The 26,777-nt window shown below is 33.9% G+C and overlaps 4 protein-coding genes across 8 annotated transcripts; 2 read left to right on the top strand and 2 right to left on the bottom strand.

The window, feature by feature from the left end:
• Positions 1 to 4,879: 4,879 nt before the first annotated feature.
• Positions 4,880 to 8,907, top strand: LOC142531794 (WD repeat-containing protein YMR102C-like). Of its 2 annotated transcripts, none has more exons than XM_075638054.1 (9): positions 4,880 to 4,985; positions 5,181 to 5,649; positions 5,979 to 6,934; positions 7,019 to 7,109; positions 7,218 to 7,375; positions 7,467 to 7,518; positions 7,610 to 7,686; positions 7,775 to 7,868; positions 7,956 to 8,907. In XM_075638054.1, exons 3-9 carry the CDS (start codon positions 6,020 to 6,022, stop codon positions 8,495 to 8,497), a joined length of 1,929 nt encoding a protein of 642 aa, XP_075494169.1. In that variant the 5' UTR covers positions 4,880 to 4,985; positions 5,181 to 5,649; positions 5,979 to 6,019; the 3' UTR covers positions 8,498 to 8,907. The 2 variants fall into 2 exon arrangements, with proteins under 2 accessions (XP_075494169.1, XP_075494170.1); XM_075638055.1 differs by lacking the exon at positions 4,880 to 4,985 and having other exon boundaries at positions 5,010 to 5,517; positions 5,592 to 5,649.
• A 3,544-nt stretch (positions 8,908 to 12,451) lies between these two features.
• On the top strand, positions 12,452 to 15,231 carry LOC142530688 (UDP-glucuronate:xylan alpha-glucuronosyltransferase 1-like). Its single transcript, XM_075636503.1, is given in 5 exon segments — positions 12,452 to 12,471; positions 12,870 to 13,011; positions 13,441 to 14,068; positions 14,203 to 14,837; positions 14,839 to 15,231. Coding segments are annotated over 5 exon segments (1,818 nt in total).
• LOC142531135 (pentatricopeptide repeat-containing protein At1g03100, mitochondrial) lies at positions 14,314 to 18,392 on the bottom strand. 4 transcript variants are annotated; one of them, XM_075637195.1, is made up of 2 exons: positions 15,763 to 18,392; positions 14,314 to 14,389 (listed from the first exon to the last, which is right to left on the bottom strand). In XM_075637195.1, exon 1 carries the CDS (start codon positions 18,174 to 18,176, stop codon positions 15,849 to 15,851), a length of 2,328 nt encoding a protein of 775 aa, XP_075493310.1. In that variant the 5' UTR covers positions 18,177 to 18,392; the 3' UTR covers positions 14,314 to 14,389; positions 15,763 to 15,848. The 4 variants fall into 4 exon arrangements, with proteins under 4 accessions (XP_075493310.1, XP_075493308.1, XP_075493307.1 ...); XM_075637193.1 differs by lacking the exon at positions 14,314 to 14,389 and adding an exon at positions 14,866 to 14,979; XM_075637192.1 differs by lacking the exon at positions 14,314 to 14,389 and adding an exon at positions 15,080 to 15,217.
• A 2,450-nt stretch (positions 18,393 to 20,842) lies between these two features.
• On the bottom strand, positions 20,843 to 22,876 carry LOC142530353 (putative pectinesterase/pectinesterase inhibitor 51). Its single transcript, XM_075636156.1, has 2 exons — positions 21,905 to 22,876; positions 20,843 to 21,794 (listed from the first exon to the last, which is right to left on the bottom strand). Exons 1-2 carry the CDS (start codon positions 22,842 to 22,844, stop codon positions 21,109 to 21,111), a joined length of 1,626 nt encoding a protein of 541 aa, XP_075492271.1. The 5' UTR covers positions 22,845 to 22,876; the 3' UTR covers positions 20,843 to 21,108.
• Between the last annotated feature and the right edge of the window lie 3,901 nt (positions 22,877 to 26,777).

Genomic DNA, 26,777 nt, shown 5'->3' with positions numbered 1-26,777 from the left:
TGTGGGATTGCACAACTCGAGTCCGATTGACTTGAGTTTCTCAAAATCACATACTTTACTTTATTGCATCGATATTTGCAATTGTATGAGGTTGATACCTTTGATTTATTGATTTATGTATTGAGTCATTAAGCGGATATGCCTAATTGTGAATGAGTAATCTTGTGACAGTAGTGCCGGATAGTGATGGAATCGTCACTGGCACATTGTCACAGGATAGGATATTGGTGAAAATGCCAAAGTCTGTGACGGTTAGGTCAGGACACCGGACGTTTGGCTATATCGGAGTGGATAAAATTGGAGTTTCTTCTATTACTGGTGTTCGATATGGAAAGAGCCAAAGTCCGTGAATAAGAACATGCCACCACCCCGATCGGGAGTGTAGGTAGGTGTATGTTCTTATTCCGATCGGGATCCTAAGATTAGGACGAGTCGAGTACGAGTCCATGAGTCACGGAGTGTGATTCAGAGTTTGTGTTGATCCATGTGTCGGATTGGATACATGTTATATTCCGAGTTTATATTGATTCATGCTTCTGAATTTGATACATGTTATGAATGTTTATTTCATGCTTTTATATTGTTCATATGAAATGCATGTATACATGGTTTATATTGGGAATATAATTCTCACCGGAGTTATCCGGCTGTTGTCTTGTTTGTATGTGTGCTTGACAACAGGTGGGACAGGATCAGGGTCAAGACAAGAAGAGAGAGATCATGATTAGAGTGGAGACTACGGACTTGGATTAAAGATAGGGTTTGAACACTTGATAATTAGTTGTTAAACCTTAGTTTTTATTGAATGTAGACTGTACAAGACTTGTACTTTATTTTATACGAATATGTATATTAGTTCATTCCATTACGTTCCGCATTTAAAGAAATTTTTTTACGACCCAAATTACTTGATTAGTAAATTGATCCTAATGATGATTAAGAATTGGATTAGCGTCCGGATCCCCACAATATATATATATATATATATATATATATATATATATATATATAATTTTTAATTTATTTATTGTTTTAATTCTAAAATATCGTAATCTGGTTCAACGAAATTATGTATTATAATAATAAAAAGTAGGTTTTTTTGTGAGACGGTCTTACGAATCTTTATCTGTGAGACGGGTCAACCGTACTGATATTCACAATAAAAAGTAATACTCTTAGCATAAAAAATAATACTTTTTCATGTATAATTCAAATAAGATATATGTCTCACGAAATACGACCGTCTCACACGATTTTTTGTCAATAATAAATGGGTTTACTTAATAAAAATAAAATAAAATTTCCACCACGAAGTTGAGTTTGGACCCGAGGAAGCCTTATCCTCTGCATAAGAAATTTGGGGCTTGAATTTTACACTTTTCAACTATATATTTCTCTTTATAAGATAATGTTTACATCACACACTTTACAATATTATTGATCGTGATAAAAAGCAACAACATCAAATCACAAAATCTTTGTGACCTAAAACACTAAATCAACCACAAATAAAAATATATTGTGTGTATATATTATGTAGAAAAATTTGTAAACACGTGAAATAAGTGTTGACGTGACATTAAAAAATGTAGAAAAAAATACATCACCATGTCAGTATTTTCATGTATCATGTTAGCACTATGATGAAAAATGAATAAAACAAATAAATTGTAAGTTTGTGAGCTATGATTGTAAATCGACGGACAACGTGCAAAAAAACAAAAAAAAAAAACATGCAGATTATATGACCAGAAGTTAGATCGTAGTTTTTCCTAACACTTAATTATTCTCGTTGGAAAAAAATATTTTATGATTTCAATAAATTGCAAAAGACTTCAAAGGAAATGGGTTCTTTGTTTTTTGTTGTGTTGAATGCAACTCTTGTATGTATACATAGACACACACATATGTAGGACCGAACGCTTGTCGCTTCACCAAAAAGTTATAGCTAGTGGTAATGGTGCAACTCAAATCTTTTAAACTGCACAACAGCTCAAGCACTACGGTTCAATTGCTCTACCAAGCAGAGACAATTATTGCACCTAACAATCTCCCTCCCAATAATTGCGCTTCTTGCAATCAATGGAAATCGAACCCGTGACCTTGGCTCTAATACCAATTGGAGGACCGAGCGCTTGCCGCTTTACCAAAAGCTATAGCTAGTGGTAATGGTGCAACTCAAATCTTTTAAACCGCACAACAGCTCAAGCATCACGGTTCGATTGCTCTACTAAACAGGGACAATTATTGTACTCAACAATATACATGTATACATAATAATTATTATGATTATTTATTTAAATGGCATTGGCATAAAAGTGTGCATCTAATATAATTGTACATAAATATCTGTGTAGTGTTTAATTTTCTGCAAAAGAAAAAAGTGTAAAAAGGTATTGGGTGTGTGAAAGCTATACATGATCCTAAATGGTAAAATTGAAATCCCCACTTTCCCATTGTCATGTCAAGCTGTTGTACTATCCTATAATTATTACAATTGATAGGTGTATATGCATTGCATGTAAATATTTTATTATAATTATTACATATTTGGACTTATTATTCATTAACAATATTTTATTTGGGATATTGATCGGAGAACTAAGATGGGAGAATGTGAAACCATGAAAACATATATACTTTTTTAGGGTTTAATAATTGTTTTCGACGAGTATAACAATCGAAATTTGATATTTTAGCTGTTATACGATTTAATATTTGATTTGTATTTTTACCATCAGCTATAACTTTTGAAAAAAACTATAAGCGTTCAATCCTATATCATTTATCAATTTTTATTTAATTAATAATCAGATTTTCTTGTTTGAATTAGTTTTTTGTGTGTAGTGTTTTCTAACAGTAACATTTGTGTAAAAAAAAATAGGTGTTATATTAAAATTAAGTAATTAAAAAGTGGTTTTTTTCCCTGAAATTTTTAATAATCAATAAAATAATTATTTCAGTGGAATCAAATTTTTTGATTGCTTTTTTAATGCATGCCCCTTTATGATATTTTTTTTAAAAAAAATTAATGTTATAGGATTATTTTATGAAATAAATCACAATTTCGAGATAGTTACTCAATATCATTTTTTATTTCGAAATATATATAAAAAATTAATATATTAGGATATAGTAGATATTAAATAAATCATTTAAATGCTTGGAAAAGAAAAACTATAAATTCACATTTAAAAGGCAATGGGATTTCCACATGTGTGCATTCATGTCTCCATGATTTTCGGCTTACACGACAATGATAACGGGAAAAATTAGGCATCTGAATGACTAAACCCGTTACCAAAACTTTGGGAAAATTTAATTTTTAATTATCGAATTTGATGAATTAATTAAAAATTCTCATTTTCTATTGTCAAGTGATATAAATACTTATATTATATCTATATAAATAATATGTCGTCCATAAGACATCATATTTTATTTTCCAAATTATATTTATACAAACATTTTTTCCAAAATTATCATTGCACTTATTTTCAATATTATCGTTCTCAAATTGCACTATAATTTCTCATTAATTTTTATCAATTATTAATAAATTAAACATTTAATAATTTTTAAATTATATATATATAAATTATTGTCATAATTTTACACACACGTGTAGATTTTATTAGTATATCTATTCTATTTTATTAAAGTTGAATATATGATAATAATCATTTAGGAAAGACACCAACTTTTTTTTTTCAATTTTACCCTTATATGATACTAATATTATATATTTTGTTTTTTTTATTTCAACACACATTTTTTTTATTTTTTATTTTAACAATTGAAATATCAATTTAATCCTTCTATAATTTGTCAAATTTCACTTTAGTCCGTTGAAAATGATAAAAAAACTGTACATACACGCATCGCGTATGCAGAGTAATTATTATATTATTAAACTCGAGTACATCATATTAACTAACTTTGCTATGTTAATATGACGCCAAAGTTGTTCTACGATTTTAACCTTCATAATATTTGTTAACTAATTTAGCTGGTGTGTGTTTATTAGTATTTTGTACATATCTCTCTATCTTTTTGAGAAAAACTTTTTTCGATTTTTCTCAAACTCATATCTAAATTATTTAAAAATTCAAATTATATCAGTAAATTTTATATAATCTATAAGTATCATGTCTTAATAAAATAATATATTTTTTTGTAAAAAAAAATTATCATAAAACACTAAATTTTAATATGACATTCATTACGTGTCACATAACAGTAATATCTATAATGACACGATGATTCGTTAGATAAAAACCAATTAGGACATGATCTATAATTTACTCATGGATTTAAAAGTTCTAATATTTTTAGTTAAACAATTATATGCAATACAAAAATCGGATACTAAAATAAATTATTTATATAAGCAAGGATATAAAGTAATATCATTTAGTTATTTGGTGAGAATCTCTTGCTTCTTATAACACCAATTTATATAATAATAATAATAATAATAATAATAATAATAATAATAATAATAATAATTTGATGTATTAAACTTTCGATTTATTTAATGTTTCTTTAATTATTCAAAAATATCATTTCATTTAATATATTAGTATGAAGCTTTAAATCTATACATGTAATATTAAAAGATTTCTGATTCCGAATATTATTCGTAATTATAATAAGGAAATTTCTTTCCTATTTGATGATGATAAAATTTAAATTTAGTTTTTTTAAAACCAAATTTAGGATTTAATTTAATTAAATATTATAAAAAAGCACAGAAATTGTGCACAAAATATATAATAAATAATCTTCTTGCTCTGTTACGACAATGGTTGCTGGGATGAATACGGACGCAACTAATTCACAGCCTGTGTTGATGAATCTCTTCACGCCCATGCCTACGCTAAAATATTATGCATTCACCATTTTTATTATAATTATTACATGATAATTTTGAAACCAACAATAATTAGGCAGAAAAATAATTGATCAACATCGCTTTCAAAAAGGTAATCTTTGCACAATTATGCTCTTGTGCGTGCAATATTTACCGCCTCTATTCTAGGCCAAAAGTCAAAACCCATTTTTCATATAAGAAAAAGATTATTGGGTTGCTTCCATTTTAGATAAATAATTTATTGCAAATCTTGATTAGTGTTTGGATTGTGAAAAGTGGGTTCTTTTTTATTTCCTCTGTGCTGCAGTGATTTTATTTTCAACAGCTTGTTGCTCAAGTGGGGGTGGAGTCTTGGACTTTGTGTGGAAATTGACTTTGGATGGTGTTAGCCTTTGGAGGGTACAAAAAGGGTGCGAGCTTTTTGTAAAAAAGAGCAGCAAATTGCAGAAGACACAAACCTATACATACATACATTCGTACATATCTGTATCTATCTGTCTGCATACATACGAATTGTATAGGCATCTGTATCGCCTGTTCCTATTCTGCGCTGTGCCGCTCCCGCTCGTGCACCGTCGATATCCCCGAGAATCCATCTCTTTGATTCACAGATCTCGTGACCCATTAATGAAGATCAAGATTTGGTTGGTTGTTTATTGTCAACATTGATTCTTATTTAAACCGAAGATCGGATTTTTACCTTGGCTTCAGTTTCAAGGGAAGGAGGTTTTTGTGATGTAGCTGGGATTTGCTGTTTGCTTTTGAAGGGATTTAAGGTACATCATAATCATTTCAAATACTCGTGGCCTTTGGGTTACTGGCATTATTTTATATTTTTCGTGTGTTTTGGGATCGAAAATTATCTTGATTTGCCTCTGGGTCTCTCTGTTTTTAATTGGTGTTGCATTATTTAATACTTCTATAATGTGTTGTGTGAGTATGTTATCTTGATTTAATTTCTTATGGAGAGGAGTTTTGGGTATCTAATGAATGGGCATGCTGTGTGTTTATCCCTTGTTCAGGGAGCAAAACTTTGTTAATTTCGGTTTTTGGATTCGTGTAAAAAGCTTAACTGTGTAAATTTTTCTGTTGAATTTTGAAACAGGGACTGATTTGAGGTATCTACTGTTTTGATGTGGAATTCTGATGCAAAGTGCATTTCAAGAAATGCCGAGTGTCGTTGAACGAGAAGAGGTTTTCTTTGATACGAAAGATCGATTGACATCCGACGAGTTTTTCATTGTGAACGAAGATTCGGTTTGTAGACACATGGAGTATGGTATTTGGTTGAACAAGCCACTTTGTGTCAAGGAAAGAAGGGAAATTTTTTTGAGCAAATTCTTTGAGGATTCAACTTCTGGTGGGTTTGAAAGAATAGAAATGGAAAGGGCTGTAAAATCTAGTGGATCATCTAGTGCCAGTGTGGATGAAACTTTTCTACGTGAGAGACGGCAATCTAATAGCGAAGCATGTAGCTCTGTTGATTATTCGGATCAGGATTGGTTGGACGACATATGCATCAATCGGGAGCCAGAGATTGACGGAGGTCTGGGAAATGGTCGGGTCTCTGGTGGTGAAAGCCTCGATGCGGACAAGAAAAACAAGAACGTAACTCGATGGTGGAAACACTTGGTGGGGAAGATGAAAAAGCAAAGATCCCATATTCCGGCTTGCAACATGGGGAAGATGACTCAGATGAGGACGGAACAGAGTAGGAAGAAGTGTACGGAATGTTCCGCAGTCTATACCGGACAACAAATCAATGCTCATAATGGCCTTATTTGGACTATGAAGTTTAGTTCCGATGGCCAATTTCTTGCTAGTGGCGGTGAAGATGGTGTTATCTGCATATGGCGTGTGAGCATGGTGGATTCCTCTTGCGAGACTTTGAAATGCAATTTTGGCCGTCAAGGATCGCTGGATAAGTCCGGTCATCAAAGAAAAATAGTGTGCCACACTCCTGTCATCCCTGAAAAGATATTCCATATCGAGGAAGAGCCATTGCAGAAGTTGAAGGGACATTCTGGCGAAATTTTGGATCTTGCATGGTCCTCTTCTAATGTTAGTCAAGCTACCTAAAGTTAAGCTATAGCTATCCCATTTAACCTTATATATCTGAATTCTGTTTTATATTTTTGGTTGCAGCATCTTCTATCAGCATCCACAGATGAAACCGCGCGTATATGGCAAGTAGGATCGGACAAATGTCTTGGTGTTTTCCATCACTGCAACTATGGTGAGCATCAGAAAACTTACCGATGATTCTTTGGCATTTGTAAATGTTTTGTGGTGTTCACAAAATAAAAAATAAACTAAACTTATCTTGGTTTTCCTGTGGATTCAGTAACGTGTGTTCAATTCAATCCCGTGGACGAGAATTACTTCGTCAGTGGCTCCATTGATGGTAAAGTTCGAATTTGGGGAGTCCACAAGAAGAGAGTAGAGGAATGGGCGAACATTCGAGATTTAGTGACAGCAGTATGCTACCAGCCAAATGGAAAAGTATGATTTACAATGATATTGTTACTGAGTTGAAACTGATTCTACCAACTATGAAATTTCTTAGTATCTTTCCCATTTCAAATATTTGCAGGGTTTTGTTGTTGGTTCCGTTTCCGGCACCTGTCATTTCTTTGAAAGATCAGGTGCACATTTCCTCCCTGTTAATAGATTTTTGCATAATGTTGCTATATGCTGTTACGAGAAGATTTTAAACCCGATTTTTCCATTTTACAGAAGCCGAACTACTGCTAAAAGCAATGATAAACTTTCGGGGAAAGAAGTCATCTGGCAACAAAATTACTGGCATTCAGGTATACTACATTCCCAAACTGCTGAAATTGTAGAACTTTATCCTTGTCAAACGTAGATGAAGTCTAAATAGATTTTTGTCTCTTCCAGTTTCTTAAGGACAACACTCGAAGGGTGATGATAACGTCCGAGGATTCGAAAATCCGAGTACTTGATGGGCTAGAGGTTGTCTGCAAATACAGAGGTGCACAAATGAATTGATTCTAGTTCTTCAAACAATACCAGTCAAGATTTGTTAGTTTACCTTTCTGAACCTGTTTTCCACAAACAGGTCTAGCAAAATCAGGTTGTCAAATGTCGGCTTCGTTTACTTCGAACGGAAGGCACATTGTATCAGTTGGCGACGATTCTCGTGTTTACCTGTGGAACTATGATGATCCATCCATCCAAAAAACAAAACACACCAAATCTATACGTTCTTGCGAGCACTTCTTCATTGAGGGTGTGTCACTAGCAACATCTTGGACAGATTTAGGTATGGACTGCAATATGTTTCCGTTGCACAACTGTCTAGAGGCCTTGCCGAGGGCCTGGGGTTTGGAACGCTTCACCCTAGCAAACTGGTTTTCAATGGACAGTTCCTCTAGGGGTTCTGCCACATGGCCGGAAGAGAAACTTCCTTTATGGGATTCACCATCTTCAGAAAATGATTGTCATCCCTGTAAAGAATGTGGCGGTCATTTCCATCAAAAACTGCAGCACAAGAACAACTCCAGAATTTCATCAGCTACATGGGGCCTCGTGTTCGTGACTGCTGGTTGGGATGGAACAATCAGAACGTTTCATAATTATGGATTGCCTGTTCAAAATTAGAATACCAAGTTATGTACATTGTTCGCTCGACGGAGTTCTAACACAACAGACATGGTTGCATTCAAGCTTCAAAAGCACGGTGCCTGCTTCCATGTTGGAAATTTGTTGAAGGAGATGACTGAGTTTGGTTTCTATTTCAGCAAGAATTTCAAGAATCATGGCTTTCATTCAAGGCCATAGTAATCTGTTACTCTTAGTTTAGGTCAGCAACAAACTATTGTGTATGTGGTTCAATTCATAGATTCAACAAGTCACAAATTCTTTCCGAGTGTAAATTACATCATTTGCAAAAATGACATTTGCCCTGTTAAAGTTAACAAGCAGATATAAATGGTTCTTGGTTTGTAATTGTTGTACATGTACTGATTTAACCATGGAGAAATAGAGCACAAGCAGACATTTGTCCGGTCTTCTTTGTATTTCGAGCGAGAGCGCATCAGAGTAAAGTCAATAATCCATTTACTGCTGACTCTGTGGAAAACTTCAATTTGGTTGATGAGATGCTACATTTAACGTAATATCCTAAGAATTTGGTTTAGTAAATTGTTTTCTTATATAAGTTAGTTTGTAATTTATTTGTTTATCTTAAATAACTAATGACTACCAATATACTTACATATAAATATATCATTTTCAATTATCAATTTTCACGTTTGTTCTTTTCTATATAGTTTAGCCATTTGTTTTCTTGTATAAGTTAACTTGTAATTTCCTTGTTTATCTTAAATAACTAATTATTAACATATGAATGTTAATATTTATCGAATACATTGAATTTTTTCTTACTTTCCTTTCGTTACACTTGGCTTCTTCTTGTTTTTTTTGTAGAGTTCGATTAATTAATCAGTAAAATATATTTGTCACTTTTCACAAAATTTGAATATTACATCTCAGTTTCTAAGGATTTATTTTGATGGTTTTTTGAGCTCCCACCATCCAAACTATATATTAATCTATATTTATTTTAGTTTTATTACATTAATTTTTTAACGCTTAGATCTTTTAGGGTTTTATTTTATTTTAATGATTATCTAATTTTCTCTTTCTGTTAGTTTTTTTACTTAATTATTTGACGCTACATTATTTTCATTGATTTAATTAATTTAATTTATTTATGATTTTTGTTTTGTTTTCATTTTTTTCTTAATATTTTTACAGTTTGGTTAATCCATAAGATGTACTTATCATTTAAAAAAAATAATGAGACTATATTAGTCTCCAAGGATTTATTTTGATAGCTATTTTGAGATTTATTATGAACATTAATATTCATTGAATATATTGGGTTTATTCCTATTTTTCTCCCATTGTGGTTCTACATGGCTTCTTCTTGTCTTTTTTCAGAATTTGGTTAATTAATTAGTAAAATATATTTGTTACTTTTCACAAAATTTGAAGATTAAATAAAGTTTATTACATTAATTTGTTTAACACATTAGATCTTTTAGGGTTTCATTTTATTTTATTGATGATCTATTTTCCTCTTTCTGTGAGTTTTTTTACTTAATTATTCGACGCTACGTTGGTTTCTTTGATTTAATTAATTTAATTTATTAATGGTTAGTGTAATCTATATAATAGACTTATAATTTTCACAAAATTGTGAGATTATATTAGTCTCCAATAATTTAACTTAACAACAAGTTTAATGATTTTATTTTAACATTATTATGATAATTTAGTTAATTAAGAGAATTTTATTTGACAATTATTTGTCTATGTATACTCCATTAAATACATTGTGGTTTTGATTTTGGTAAAATTAACTATTTTGTCATTTTTATTTTTATTATTTTTCATTGTGACCGCAAGTAGTTGAAAGTTAGAAAAATCACGATTGATATTTAACTTAATAAAAAATTTAGTTGTTTTATTTTAACATTATTACGTGAATTTAGTTAATTAAGAGAATTTTATTTGACAATCTCTTGCTTATGTGTACTCCATTTAAATACATTTGTGGTTTTGGTAAAATTCACTATTATGATATTTTTATTTTTTTCATTGTGAATTATATTTGGATAAAAATATCTTTGCTGATTCGAGTTTGCCGTCATTATATTATAATCACACGTGGATTGAAAAGTGACATATGAATAAGTGAATATATATGATTTATTGTCATAATATATTTTTATCTATTGTGTTTTGATATATTTTGATGGATAAATACTCATAAACAAGATGTTATTCAAACGATTTTAAACATTATCTAAATCTCATGATTATGTTTTTCATTATTGATCATCCACGTACATCGCACGTGAACATTCATAGTAAAAGTAAATATGGATCATTGATATAAATTATAAAGCAAAAACTTGTGTGAGAGGGTCTCACGGGTCGTATTTGTGAGACAGATCTCTTATTTGGGTCATCCATGAAAAAATATTACTTTTTATGCTAAGAGTATTACTTTTTATTGTGAATATGAGTAGGATTGACCCGTATCACAGATTAAGATCCGTGAGACGGTCTCACATGAGACCCACTCAAATTAAACGTAGCAAAAACCATATTGATCGACTAATTATTCATTTTCATTTATGGCCATACGTACATCATGACCAGTAAACCTAATTTTTAATAACTCTTTATTTAATTTTTCAATAGACAAAAACTCATGTGAGACGGTCTCACATGTCCTATTTTATGAGACGAATATCTTATTTGAGTCATCTATGAAAAAATATTATTTTTTATTGTGAATATCAGTAGAGTTGACATGTCTCACAGATAAAGATTCGTGAGACCGTCAAACAAAAAAACCTACTATTTCCAATATCTCTTGAAAAGGCCCTCACATTAGTCACTAGACTCACTACCAGAGATTAGGCTCGACTTCCCCAACCCACAAAAGAGTTTCCTTCTTCAACTTCTTTCCTTTAAGGCGATACAAAATCGGCTAAAACCCACGTTTAAGTGAAGAATTATGTTTTCAAATTGGTGAAGAAAGACAGCATAAATAGGACGAAAATCATTATAAATAAAGATGAGATAATAAATATTTTCTAATCAATGTTAAGGGATGTGCAATTGATCAGTTTAGTGATCAACCGATCCGAATTAATAAAAATGATTACTTTGAATTTAGTTTACCTAACGGAATATATTGATATATTTTTAAAAAAAGCCGAATAAACCAAACGATTTAAAATCGATTATTTCGATTGATTAACCGAAATAATTGATATTTTTGTATTAAAAAAAGTAACAATATATAAGAATATAATAAATATTTTTTTAGAAAATAATGACATATTTATTTTTAGTACAATTTGTCTAAGAAATTAATCACGAAAATGTTTAATTATATTATATTCAAACTATCATACTGATTTAATAACAGATAAACATAAAAACATTCTTGAAAAGGTTCCAAATACCAATTTTAGTAAAAAAAAAATTAAATATATATTTCTCCAAAAAAAAAAAAATAACTGACTTACTGAACGAACCAAACCGAATCAAACCAAACTTCCGAATTAAATTGGTTTCAACGGTTATCTTTTTTAATCGAAAAGTTGATCACTCTTCCTGCTTCTTAAGGTAGTATATCAAATGATATAGTACCAAATATTGCAGAAGATTTGCCCTGTTATACATTGGTTTGTTCGTGTGACAGTAATCACAAGCACAGAATGGCAAGAAGTGCACTTATATCCAATATTTTTAATGCTTACCAAAGCTGTTTATTGCACGTTTTCATCGAAATAATTCTGTGCTTATAAGTTGATGTTTGACAAACAATCTTGGGATACCCCTTTTTCATCTCAAGGTACTGAAAAACATTAAAGAAGAATTCTACAAAGTTGATCATTTCCAGGGAATCTGTCAATTCAGAATTTCAGGCAGATCACATTTGGACTTGTATCTCAGGAACATCTATTCTATTTTGTTCTCTCATTCTTTACTAACAGGATACAAAGTATTGGTCCATTGTTTCTAAAGTTTATGGATACCAGAAAACGAATGTAAGAACATTTATTTGTTTGATTTATAGCTATATTACTTGAGATTCATTTTTATTATGTAATTTGATCTTCAGTAAGGCAAGTCTCGAGAATTTTCATGAGTCTATACTCTAGATGATTAAGTTTATGGAACAAGATTAATACCTCTCCAAAAAAATCAAACAATAATCTTAAGAATAATTTAATTCACGAATTGAGAATAGCTCTTGTTGTCCCACTATTGTTCTACCACACAATAAATCACCTAGCTAAACAAAGTCGAAGAATCGGAGGCTAGACTAGATTTGTGAAGGGTTTCATTCTTGTGCTCTAAATGGACTAGATTAATCATTAAGACCTCTGAAGTGAGAATGCAATCAATCAAACTCTGACTCTATATTCCTGTTTCTTGTTGGCAGGGACGATACACACAAAAAGAAGTTGCAGAGGCTGAAATTATCTACTGCAGGAAAGACCAGTAGATCTAAGTTCCTTGAACCAAAATTGGTGCTGCTTATCCTTCTAATTGCCACTATTCTCATCCTTCTTTCTTCTCCAACAGTTTGTCATCACAAGACTTTATCTCGCACACTTTCCCAGTAAGTCTTTCATTCATACTTACTGAAAGCCCCCAAGATGTATATCTAAGCCCAAGGCATAACGAAACTCGGCCCTTGCACCTAGCCTCTACCAAAGACGTGAACTTTTAATTAAGCAAGCTCTTTGGTGTTCCTCGTCGTTATTTTTTGTTGAAAAAGATTAGTCAAGGCCAACAGTTTTTCAGTGATTCATTTAGATCTGTAACTTCATCACAATTTTCTATTTCAATCAGGAAACTTGCATAGAAACATGTTTTTGTTTTCATAACATCAAAATCCTGGTTCCACCCAGCACCGATTATGGATTCTTACAGTATTTATAGTTTGCAGTATGATACAACATTTTAAGAAACAACTGTCAGCTTTTCTAAATGGGCAAATATAATGCAAGCCAGTCCTTGTGAACAGGTGGATATGGGGTGGGCCAGATCCTCGCTACATATCAGAGTTAGATATCAACTGGGAGGATATTTTGAAAGTGTTGGAGCAATTACCTGAAGATAGCAGAATCCAAGGACTTGGTCTTCTTGGTTTTAATGAGAATGAAATTCGCCGATGGAGACAGTTTATTCCCACTGCCAATCACACAGTTCTGCACCTGCAACCTGCTGGGGAAAACGTTACATGGGAGTCCTTGTACCCTGAATGGATCGATGAAGGACAAGAAATTGATGTTCCCGATTGCCCTTCTCTACCAAAACTCGTAGTTCCAAGACAACGACTTGACCTCATTGCTGTTAAACTTCCAGGTAGAAATGATGCAAATTGGTCTAGAGATGTTGCTCGACTGCACATACAGATCTCTGCTGCAGCTTTAGCTGTCTCTAACAAAGGCAACTACCCCATGCATTTTCTTTTTTTGTCGACCGGCTTTCCAGTGCCCAATCTGTTTACAGGAAAAGATCTTGTCGCACATGAAGGAACTTCATGGTTATACACACCAAAGCTGAATGGACTGAGAGAAAAGCTTCGGCTTCCAGTAGGATCATGTGAAATTGCTATACCTCCTGGAGCCATAGGTAAACTCAAACCAAGCTTACTTATTTCTCAGTAAGCAAGACATATACAATGATGTATATTATAAATGAAATTGAAATTTATGCGGTTCATAATAAGTGCTTGACAAGCTGCTAATGCAACCTCATGAAAACAGAACAAGATTACTCTGGCAAAAGGCAACGAGAGGCATATGCCACGATCTTGCATTCAGATCATATCTATGTTTGTGGGGCCATAGTTGCAGCTCAGAGCATCAGAATGGCAGGATCCAGCAAAGATCTTGTCATTCTCGTTGATGATACAATCAGTGATGACCACAGAAGTGGTCTTGCATCGGCAGGCTGGCAAATTCGCACAATACAAAGAATAAGAAATCCTAGAGCAGAAAAGGATGCATACAACGAGTGGAATTACAGCAAGTTCAGATTATGGCAGCTAACAGATTATGATAAGATAATTTTTATCGATGCTGATTTGCTTATTCTCAAAAACATTGATTTCTTGTTCAGACTGCCAGAAATTTCTGCGACAGGCAACGCTGGAACCCTCTTCAACTCAGGAGTAATGGTGATAGAACCATCAAATAAAACATTCCAGCTTTTAATGGATCATATAAACGAAATAGAATCCTATAATGGTGGAGACCAGGGTTACTTGAATGAAATATTTACATGGTGGCACCGCATACCCAGGCACGTGAACTTCCTCAAACATTTCTGGGTTCATGATGATGAAGAAGCAAAGCAGAAAAAAACTCACCTCTTTGAGGCAGAACCACCTATTCTTTATGGTCTTCCACTACTTGGGTTATAAGCCATGGTTGTGCTACAAGGACTATGATTGCAACTGGAATGTTGAGATATTACAAGAATTTGCCAGCGATGTTGCCCATCAAAGGTGGTGGAAAGTGCATGATGCCATGTCTGAAAACCTGCAAGATTTTTGTCTATTGAGATCAAGACAGAAGGCACAGATAGAATGGGATAGACGGCAGGCAGAGAAAGGAAATTACTCCGATGGACATTGGAAGATCAAAATACAAGATACTCGAATTAAGAGATGTATTGATGATCACTGCCATTGGGAGGGAATGTTGCGGCATTGGGGGGAGACAAATTCGACTGATAGTGAATTCCAAGTTCCTACACCACCAGCAATGCAAATGGGCTCTGCAATTTTATGATTAGATCATTTTATCAACACATAAGTGACTATAGAAGCTGTTTGGCATTTGATCTTAGTAAATCCTACTGCGTGCTTCTTAAAGCATCTTACCCTTCAAAATAGAAAAGTTGATAACTGATAAACATGGCTGTGGCGTATGATAACTATTGAGGCGAAACCAAACTTGTACTTCACATTAAGATATTTTTCAGCACAAACAACATTAGCAGAATAGAATACTTGAGTATTTACTTCTTCAACATATCCAATACACAAAAACATTCATTAAGAAAGTTGAGAAATTAAGCCACAGGCTCGAGACTAAATTCCTGGAGCAATCAGGATTGTATAGCTGAAAGACTAAATTCCTTGAAAAATCTAAATTGTATATGTCCACAACTATTAATAATCTTTCACCGGTATCTAACTGCATTACAAGAGTCTATGATCTATTAAGTTGTTCCAAAACTTCTGAGCATGATTTTACGCACAAGTCAAGTTGGTACTCTTTAAAAGTAGGAGGGTGAGCAACATAGACTTCTGCTCTTACATGAGATGAGACGTAGAGATGTTTGCTAGTGCTGAGTTGGATAGTGGTTGATAGAATAAAGTGGCCAGAAGTGAGAAGCAGTCTCTTCAACATAAACCCACCCATTTCTTAAATGACAATGCTGCTTCTCTCTTTTTTAACTGAGATTCAGTCTGGAATTGTGGTGCTTTGCCCTTATAGAGTGTTTTATGGTACTTCAAGAAAAGAGTGCGATATTTGTATTTGTCTACAAAAATATTTCCTTTCTCCATGATTTCCACTACTTCATTCGCTCGAACAAAGAATCCACCTCTCACAAATGTGTAAAGTACAGCATCCAAGAGTTCCTGATCAAATCTCATTCCACTGGAAAAAGCAAAAGCTTTCATCTCACCCCATAATTCGGTCACCTCAATATATTTCCCACCTATAGCAGAATACCCAGTTACTAGAGAATGAAATGTATGTGCATTGGGGGAATGTCCTAAACTCATCATCTTCTTCAGAGCCTTCTCAGCATCTTGCATTAGCCGTTTCTTGCAGAAAAAGTGAATCACATTATTCCATTCGTGAACTCCAGATTCCACCATTTGCCCTTCCTTTATTTCCTGTAACAGCGTTCCCATTAAACCACTTTCTCTGACCTTAGTAGAACCTTTGGCTAACTCATCAAATGTTCGATGACCACCTCTGGGTATTTTAGCCTCTTTCATTTCCTTGAACAGATGAAGGGCCTCTTCTGTATTTCTTTCAAGCACCTGGGACCGAATCATTGCCTCATAAGAACTGGCATCTAGCTGCACACCAGCCTTACGAGCATCTCTTATCAATGATGTTACTTCCCCCATTCGATTTTCTTTACAGTATGCTGTTAGAAGGGATCCATACACCGAGGAACTAGTTCTAATGCCAGCCAATCGCAATTCATCGAGAAGGTCATGCGCTTGATCTAGCCATCCAAGGGCAATGCACGAGTTGATAACACTAACCAAAGCTGAATTATCAGCAGACACGGGTGCATCTTCTCTCTCTGCCTTAATTAAAAAATCTGCCAAATCCTTAAGTTTACCAGCTTGCAAGAAAGCTTTAACTAACTTCGCATAAGTTTGTTCAGTAGGTCTGAGAATACCTTTTTCACTAGTAATTAATTCAACATGCTTTTGTAACTTGGCAATCAACATATTGAGTATGTCTTTCGTCTCAGCTTCAAGACTCAAAAATTTTCTGTCCCTTAAAAAATCTTCAAAAGATAAGAAATGGTGTCCAAGTAATACAGGTTGTTCAGCTTGATCAGATTTTATCTGATTCAAATCCCCATCAGAAGAATCTCGATGAGATTGCAGACTGCCATTTTTACGAGTTTCAAATATTAAATTAGCCACACCAAGAGAATTTTGAGCTTTCTTTGCCTTTTGAAGCATCTCCAGTACCATGCCTGATGCAGAATCTAGATCCCCAAATTTCAAGTGACAAGAAAGCAGGAAGTTGTAGAACTGCCGAATCTGAATATCAGTTACATTATGAGCTTCTTCAATATGTCTCTTAATCTTTTTGAGATCGTCTCTTCGACCATTTCTTTCATAGACATGTGCCATGACGATCAACAGTGTTGCGTCAGGTTTCATATTTATCCGAGGCATCATCTCAAGGAGTTGTTCAGCTTTTCGAGTAGTGCCAAACAGAAGGGACCCCACCAAAGCAATGTTGAATGCAGTTACATTTGGTTTCATAGCAATCAATGGTCCGTTAGTCTTTTTTCGAGGATCAATCCTACTGTCCTGAAACAAGTAACTTATTTCAAGAGTCAACTCAGCTGCCAGGTAAGCCCCAGATGAATTTTCTGACATATAAGCTATAATCGCAGACCAAGCTGCCACAGGCGGGAAGTGTTCCATTTCAATCAGCTTTCTCAAAAGGATCGATGAAGGAACCGATAATCCACATTTAGCAAGGCCCAAAGAGAGAAACATCAAAATCTCCCTGTCAAATAATGTGTGCTTGTTCTCTCCAAAAGCTTTCTCCACCAAACCATAAGCTCTTTCAACCCATTGAAGGTCTAAACTCTCAGTCAAACTTGAAATTAACTTGGTCAGAGTAGATTTCCTGGCAAACCCTTCAACCCGCATGTGCTTCTCATGCAAGTCCCATGCATCATTAAGTCTTCGCTCAACAATTGCATTCTCCAACTCCTCATGAAGTTTACCCAAGTCACGAGCCTGGACTAAAACGGTCCCAGCAACAGTTGAAGAATGGCACGACAAATGCATCAAGCCATGATAAATCTTTGAGTAGCTCGTTCGCCTGTATGAACAAGTAAAACACTTGTGGCCACTTCCTGCCTCCTTACCCCAAATAGAAATTCTTCCAACGAAACTAAGCAAAAACTTCGAGGAATAATTCGTGGTTATGTGGCTTACTCCACTTAGAATTGCCATTTCCTCAATCGGACTTTTCGTCAAACACCATAAGTGCAGCAAATGTAGTATAATATAATTTATCACTAAAGATTGAATTTTTGAAAGAATCTTGATCGTTGCTCGTCCTCGTCTGCCAATACAACTGGCTGATTGTTGTAATCTGATGAAATCAAAGTTCACCAGGTAACGTAGGCCAAATTGAACACTAAATTGGGCTGAAAGATGAACAAATATATATATAATATATCTAAATTATATATATATATAGGCTGCGTTTAGTTGGAAGGATAGGATAAACTAATGATTAGTATGTAAATGATAAAGAAAATGATTGTGGTAGGAGTGTAATATATGGTGTAAAATAATATTATGTTTGGTAAGATTTTTAAGTGTAGGATAATTTTGAATTTTTTGATGGAAAGACAAAATTGCCCTTCCCCTTCGCGGCGGCGGCGGCGACGGCAACAGTGGCGGCAGCGGACGGCGGCCGTAAACGGCAGGCGGGAGGCGGCGGCCAGAAACGGCCGACCGGAAATTTCGACCGGCGTCGGAAATAGTCAACGACGGCGGCGGCAGTCGGCCGGGGCTCGGCCGGCGGTACGTCGGCGGTCGGCCGGCGGCGATCCTGGCGGCGGCGGCGGCGGCGGCGGTCGGTGGCGGGAAGTGGTGATGAGTTTGAATATAAGAGAAGGGTAAAATTGAAAAAACAGGAGGTATTAAGAGTTGGATAAATAATCCTAAGAGGTGGGGAGGTATTATTTTAACCTACCTAATATAGCATAATCATTCATAGGAGGGATTAACTTGATTAAACAATCACGCGTACCAAACAGCTGACTAGGTAGGATAAAATAATATATCCCGGCTAATCATCCGAACCAAACGCGACCATATAGTATTATCACGTGCATCGCAAAATCGTGATGGGGTATTGAAAGTTTCAACATTATAAGATATGTTTTTATAAATTAAGGATTTTTTGCTCATTATATGTATTTACCTAATTCATAATTATCATAAAAATGATATTTTGACATAAAAATGATATTTTTTCATGATTTAAAAATTTGTATCACAAAATTGATCTGTAAAATGATCTCACGGAAGTTTTTAGATTACAAATTAAATATCAAACAATGTAACTTATAATAAAAATATTAATTTTTTTAAACAAATTTAATACGAAAACTTAATATTCGATGTCGGATGGGACGTCAAAGCTCTAGCCTAACTCGATGGTATTCGAACTCGCTCAAACTCATGCAAAACCCAATTTGGACTCGCGTCAAACAACTTGTTAATAGTTCAGCTCATTTAAAATTCTTAGCTATATAATCGGGAAAATTACTATCCACATGCAAGTAAATGTGAGTCGTAATAAAATCTATCATTTTTTGGTGACATTAAGCTAACATCATACTAGTTCAATAGCTACTCTTCTTCGCCCCATCTATAACAATGTTACTTTTGAGGTTTGTAATTTGTTACCTTGTGAATCCATGACATGATTTTCAATTTAAACATGAGGTCCGACATGATTGTAAAATTATATTTGAATTGACAAATCCATTGATTTGTTTGGATAATGCACATGACAATAAATTTCAAACTGTTTGAAAAAAAATGAGTTTTGTAATCATGAAAAATCGATAAAATAATTCGAACAAGATACGTGACAAACGTAATTATTTCTCGATTGTCAATTAGGGTGAATGAGAAATTAATTGAATTCGAATTTTATCGAGTGAAATGATTGAATTTAAAAAATTATGTGTGTGTGTGAAATGATTGAATATATAAATGATGTTGGCACCTCAATTGACTAGGCCGAAGAGGTGCCATGATTTGATCCAAACAATATGTCATTTTATTAGTGAAATGGTGCATCATTTCATGGCTTTTCATCTTCTCTAAATAAGATCTCACTCGTTTGTATTCATTGCACCATTTCTCGTTCTTCTCAAAAGTTTAGTTCTATATGAGAATTTTTAAGCATTAACGCTTAAAAGTTCAAATTTTCAATATATAAAATCTTGAGTTTGGATTTTCCAAGCTTTTACGATTAAATTCGAATTTTTGAATTAAATTCGAGAGTTGTCTTCTAGTTTTGAGTTTTTTAAGCATTTGCGCTTAAATCCAAGTTTTGCAAGATTTAAACTCTTGAAATTGGATTTTTAAGTTTAACGCTTAAAATTCGAAATCACAAAGTTTTAATATCATCTTCATAGCGTTCTAAACATTTCAAGTTCGCGTAGTTTTAAAATTTGTAATGCTACTATTTTAAAGTCATAGTCGTTATATCTTGGGATATGAATTGCCAACAACCGTGAGCACCGGGGCGGAGAAATATTATTTTAAGGAAAAAGAGTCAAGCTCTTGTCTATGACTATTTTCTCGTAATCTTTTGATTCACCCATTTCTATCTTAAAATTTCCCAAGAAAAAAAAAATAAAAGAATACCTACCAACACGAACCTCAACTAATTATTTGTTTAAATACATTGATAGATTAAAAGATTTTCAAATATATTACAATACAAAGTCGTTTCAAATATTTCTTCAAATTCAAATATTTGGATGCAAATGCAAACTTTTAATTTGAAAGGAACTAGAGACTAACTCCATGAATTGATCCAAAAGAAACTAAAACGAACTTGCCTTTTATGTCATCATGAGGGGGGCGTGCGCTGGTATCAGAGTAGGTGAACAGACGCTACCGCAGCCTTTGTATATAATAATACACTCATCCATATTTCATGAAAAATAACAATATTTTTACTTCAATTATTCATCAGCACAGCTTAGATGAGAATTATATTTGTGAAAAAGTTATGAATTAATTATAAATTTTATTATATGATTAATTTCATTCCTTGAAACCAAAAATATAAGCTAATCTTGTTCTAATGGAGATTGTTAGCTTTTACTCGCTCAAAGTTGAGCACCAAGAATCAAGAAAATGCACGAGTCCACTGGTCCCCTTGGATGAAATTCCGAGCCGAGTACGATTCAACATGCTTGGCCGGAATCAAGCTACTCCAATTCACTCGTTTCGACGAATCGGAACCAAGCCCTGAATTAGCAAACTCGCCATAATACAGAGTTTTCAAAGCAAAATCTTCTTGCCAAGGCAACCATCCATCTGAATTTATCAGGGACTCCAACCTACAACGAATGAAAACCGTCCTCGAATACTCTTTCCAGGGCCTGCCCAAATAACTCCTATGTACTTTAGGATTGCTATGGTATAGAGCCATGTATGCATCGGTGCCATTTACCAAACAGTTTTGAAAGACAAAGCCCGTTGGTTGTCCGGGGTGGATTCTGCCGTGTGCTGTCACGGCGTTCTTCTCGCCTTTTTCGGGGTTGATCTGTCGAGGGGCGACGAGGATCAAGCAATCTTGGAAGATTGCTGCCGAGTTTCCGAATATGAAGTCCACGTTGCCTTGAATACGGCAGGATTTGTAGTACTGGCGTAAGGTGTGGGCGTAGAGAGTGTCTTGATTGCCTACGAATTCGCAGTTTTGTATGATCGAATGGTCGCTGTCGCAGCGGAATGCTACTGCTTGATGAGCATCAGGACCTGCTGTGTTCTTGATTGTGAGATCACTTGCCATGAATCGATCTCCTACAACTCCTGTAAACCAGATTTAATGGTAATGCTTGTTCGAATTCGTTAAGCTCTAGCTTAAACCGTGTGACACAAAGTGAAACAGATTATTTCTTCGAACAATGAATAACACTTACCAACGGTTGCAGAGTTAAACGTTGACATGCCGGGTTGGCCGACGTTCATGGAACCTGTGATGACCGTTTTGCCCATGCCATCCCCCAAGAACACCACGTTCCTTTTCTCCAACCCGACCCGAACCGTCTCCTCGTAAACTCCAGCTTTGATATGTACCACAAACAGCTTACCGGAGTCGATATCATCCGGGGCAGCATTCACCGCCTCCTGCACCGTCTTATAAGTACACCCTCCACATTTACACACGGTAACGTCTGCCTTCAGCCCCGCCGGCACTCCGAGATTGAAACCCGACCCGGAATGATCCGAAACTGGTTCCCAGAACCCGTCTCGCTCCGTTCTGGGCGGACCCCATGACCCGGTTTTTTCCCCGTAAACTTCATAATTCTGCATCATACTCAACGCGTTGCCGCTGAGAAAGATGACGGTGGAGTTCAGAAACGACATCGCATCGTCCACCAGATCCGTGCCGTTCACGTACTTGAGCGCCGACCAGCAGTCGTACTGGTACGCCAACGCCGCGCCTGCCCATGCACGCGCGTCCTTGATCTCGCCTCTTGGCAACGCGTCCTTTGTCAGATTGATTCGGTAATCCGAGTAATGCAACACCTCCAGGCAAGTCCTCGCCGCGGCGGAGCGGTTCAGATTCCCTGCGGACGCGTCCAAGATATTCTTCGCCATGCCTTTAGCCTTCTCGAGATTCTCGGAGGAAACCACCAGTATGGATTGGATCACTTGGGAAACGGTGGCGTTTGGAGGCAGGTGGGTGGATTTGGACAAGAAGGACTCGCATGTCACCGGATCACCTGACCCCTTGCAGGCTTCATGGATGGTGTCACGGCCTGGATTTCCGGCAGAGGGCGGCGGTTTGTGGTGACGAGCGGTAGATGAACAAAGTAGAAGAGCAAGGAGTGTGATGGGAAAAAAAGCAGAAGCCATTGAAATGGAATTATTGTTCTTTAAATTTTAGTTTACTGGTTTTATTTGTGTGACAGTAAATCGAATTCAAGGAGATACGTAATCTTGTAAAAATAAAGTCAAAATTTATTGCATATATTGGACGGTATAAAATTGGACCATACAATTTTAAGATATCTGTATCACAAATACTACTTGTGAAACCGTCTCACACAAGTTTTTGTCTTTATTGTGTACTTAAGTAAGCATCGATGATGTGTTTTTCATATGTTCGATGAACAATTTTTTTTTATTTTTATCACATCTATAAGGTGAGTGACACGTTACACATTTATTTAATAAAATTAAAAAATTGATAAATTATTTATGAAAATTCACACATTGTTTACGCAAATTTAATATAATTTTTAGTATAATTGCATGATTATTGTTTAAAAAATAATCACAAATCATCCAACAAAATAATTACCAACTACAAAAAAATATTACAAAAATTTTCAATCTAATAGTTCATTGTTTTATATAAAAATCAACTTAACTGCAAAAATAATTATTCAAAAAAAAAATTTGTCCAAACATGTGATGTGTGTAGAGATAATAAGTCGATGTACTTAGAAACATATCTATAAATATAGATCTCCAAATCTGATATTAAATGACAAATTGTAACTCTAAAATAATATCGAATCTTTTATTCAATTTTCAAATTAAGTTGCATTGATTAGGTAAATTATAATTTATTTTTAGAAAAAACTTGTGTGAGACGATCTCACGAATCGTATTTTGTGAGACAGATATCTTATTTGGGTCATCCATAAAAAAATATTACTTTTTATACTAAGAGTAATAGTTTGATACCCCATGGATGAGCCCACTATCATTGGCTCATCCCAAGCCCAAATGGAAGACATGCCCATCAAGGTCCAGGTATTCTCCTATAAATACCAGGTTTGAGTGTTCAGTTATGGTCATTCACTATATTGTTTTCAGCAGCATACTTAGCTGCTCCCCCATATATCATCAGTCTCTGACTTGAGCGTTGGAGAGGCTACGTTAGGACACCATCCTGGCCCCCTTCTAACGATCTTATTTGTGATTTCAGGCCCAGGGTAATTTCAAAACCTGCGTCTGGACTAGTGACACTTACTGGAATCGAACCCTAAATTTCCCGTGAGTATCATACTTTTTATTGTAAATATCGGTAGGATTGACCCGTCTCACAGATAAAGATATTTTAAAACTTCTTACAAGAGACATACTCTTTATTTTTTTAGTTAGGTCAGTTTTAATAATTTCATATGCTAATTTGATAATTTATGGAAAATTTATTTATGGAAAAAAGTTATCCCGATTGATGGCTACTAACAAACAACCGATTGATGGCTACAAACAAATATATAAAAAGATAATTTTTTGTTCGTATGATAATTAGAGACTCAAACTGTTCGCATAAATAACTATCACGAAAGAACGATACTTGTAACTTGCAAGAGTAGGTCTTTCGTGAGACAATATTACGAATCTTTATCTGTGAGACGGGTTAACCCTGCCGATATTCACACAAAAAGTAATATTATTAGCATAAAAAGTAATGCTTTTTCATGAATGACCCAAATAAAATATCTGTCTCACAAAATACGACACGTGAGACCGTATCACACAAGTTTTTGCCTTTTTATAAAGAAAGCAAAAACACTTGGAATCTATAAGACTCTAAGTTGGAACAAAGATTTGGTCATTGACAAAGTAATTGTGGAGACATACTCAAAGATCTCAGTCGATGTGACACTATGATGTATCAGACCTCACTGAGTTTGTTCTCACTATCTCAATTAGTCGTTTATTTATCTGAAATCAGAACAGAACTTGTTCAAAATCGAACATACTAGGAGATAAGCAAATAGATCTACCCAAAACATGACTAATACGACTCTTCACCATGCTTGTTTTGGTATTTGTAATGTAATTCCTAACATCAAACTACTATATTTCATGGAGTTTTGAGTTTGTTTAGTTGTTTTTTTAATAACACACGGACCAATGCTATTTCCCATCTATCTAGTTCTAGTGGGCCTAAAATCACATAATTCTGACCAATCTTGCTACATAAAAGCACAAAGCCCATTAAACGTACTCCAAAGTTAAAACACACTTTTTTCTTAAATGAAATAATTAATTTTTTTAGTAGATGGAAGAAATTTATTTGAAAACAAAATTTTATTTTATAGTAAACTAAAAAATAATTTTAAATTACAAAAAAATTATAGATATTATTTTTTTAGACAAAAAGAAGTTAGTTATTATTTGGGCTTTTAAAATAATTTAATTTAATATTAAGTTTTTGGAAGAAAAGTATTTGTATATGTTTTATAGATGATGTTTCCATGTAAATTTTTTTTTTTAAAAGACCATGTTTCCATATACCAAGCTTTGGAAATGTTAATTGAGAAGTGTAATGTTAATTGAGAAGTGTTTAAGAAAATAATTTGAGATATCATTTGGGCAAAAAATTTAAGGAAAAAACTTGTGTAAAACGGTCTCACATGTTGTATTTTATGAGACATATATTTTATTTGGGTCATCCATGAAAAATTATTACTTTTTATGCTAAGAGTATTATTTTTTATTGTAAATATCGGTAGGGTTGACTCGTCTCACAGATAAAGATTTGTGAGACCATCTCACAAGAAACCTACTCAAAATTTTAAAAGGATGCTGTAATTTAAATTGGATGGAAATAAGAAACGAGATGATATTTAATTAAATTTTATAATATATTTTTAACCTATAAAAAAACTATGATATTTAAAAAATATTCCACCAACCGACCTCAAACCCGCCCATACAGGTGCTTCGAGGATCCGTTTAAGGATTTGTGGGCTTTCTAATTTTGTTTGCAGAGGAATGATTTGATTTGGACAATTAGATGGAATGATTTGGTTCAAAAGACATGCAATCATTCTTATTTTCCAGAATTCATTTGATTGTAATTTGGAAATTTGGAAATGGACTTCTTTGGTTGGAACAATTCCATTTCAAGAAGGTCAGCAATCGATATAAGTTCCTATATTTAGATAAAACGATTTGATGTATATATCTTGATGAAATAATGTGATTTTAAGATCATCTCCAAGTACAAAATCTATTTTGGTACAAATTTTATAGTAAAATAGTGTGTTTTTTGCACCAAATACAACATCAATCTCCAACACATTTATTTCAAATATTACATCAAAAGAATATTATCGAAATATTCATTTTATTTTACATATATTAATTATTTCTTTTATTTAATATATTTTTAATTATGAATTGTATTGTTATATTAATTTTTTGTATTTGTATTAAATTATTTATAATAAAAAAACACAAAAAATTTAAAAAGTAAAAAAATAGGAGATCTGCGCCAAAAAAGGGGTTCACGGGGTTGGAGATGTCCTAAGAACTCAACGACCAATTCATCTTATAAATTTTTATAGAGTATGTCTCTTGTGAGACGGTTTCACGTATCATTATCTGTGAAATAGGTCAACCCTACTTATATTAACAATAAAAAGTAGTACTCTTAGCATAATAAAATAAGATATTCGTCTCACAAAATACGACCCGTGAAACCGTCTCACACAAGTTTTTGTCATTGGTAAAAACTGTTTTTGGATGGATTTTGATTTGTTTTGGATGTTTGATGGATTTTCCATTTATTCACTTTTCTAGGATTTCTTGCTTGATCTATTGCATGACATGGTTTACTTCAATGAATGTAATCATTTATGGAGTAGTATAGAAACTAGGTAATTATTTATTTATTTTATATAATGGAACTAAAACAAATTTAAAACGAAGATTTTCTTTTAAAAATAAAATTTAATAAATATTTTTAAATATTTAAAATAAATGATTTTAGATAATGGAAAAAAATTTATAGAAAAAAAGAGAAACCTTAAATTAAGGTTG

The sequence above is a fragment of the Primulina tabacum genome, chromosome 17 (genome assembly GCF_025594145.1).
Source record: "Primulina tabacum isolate GXHZ01 chromosome 17, ASM2559414v2, whole genome shotgun sequence".
Classification (NCBI taxonomy): Eukaryota; Viridiplantae; Streptophyta; class Magnoliopsida; order Lamiales; family Gesneriaceae; genus Primulina; species Primulina tabacum.
This window is presented reverse-complemented; position numbering and strand designations above follow the sequence as displayed.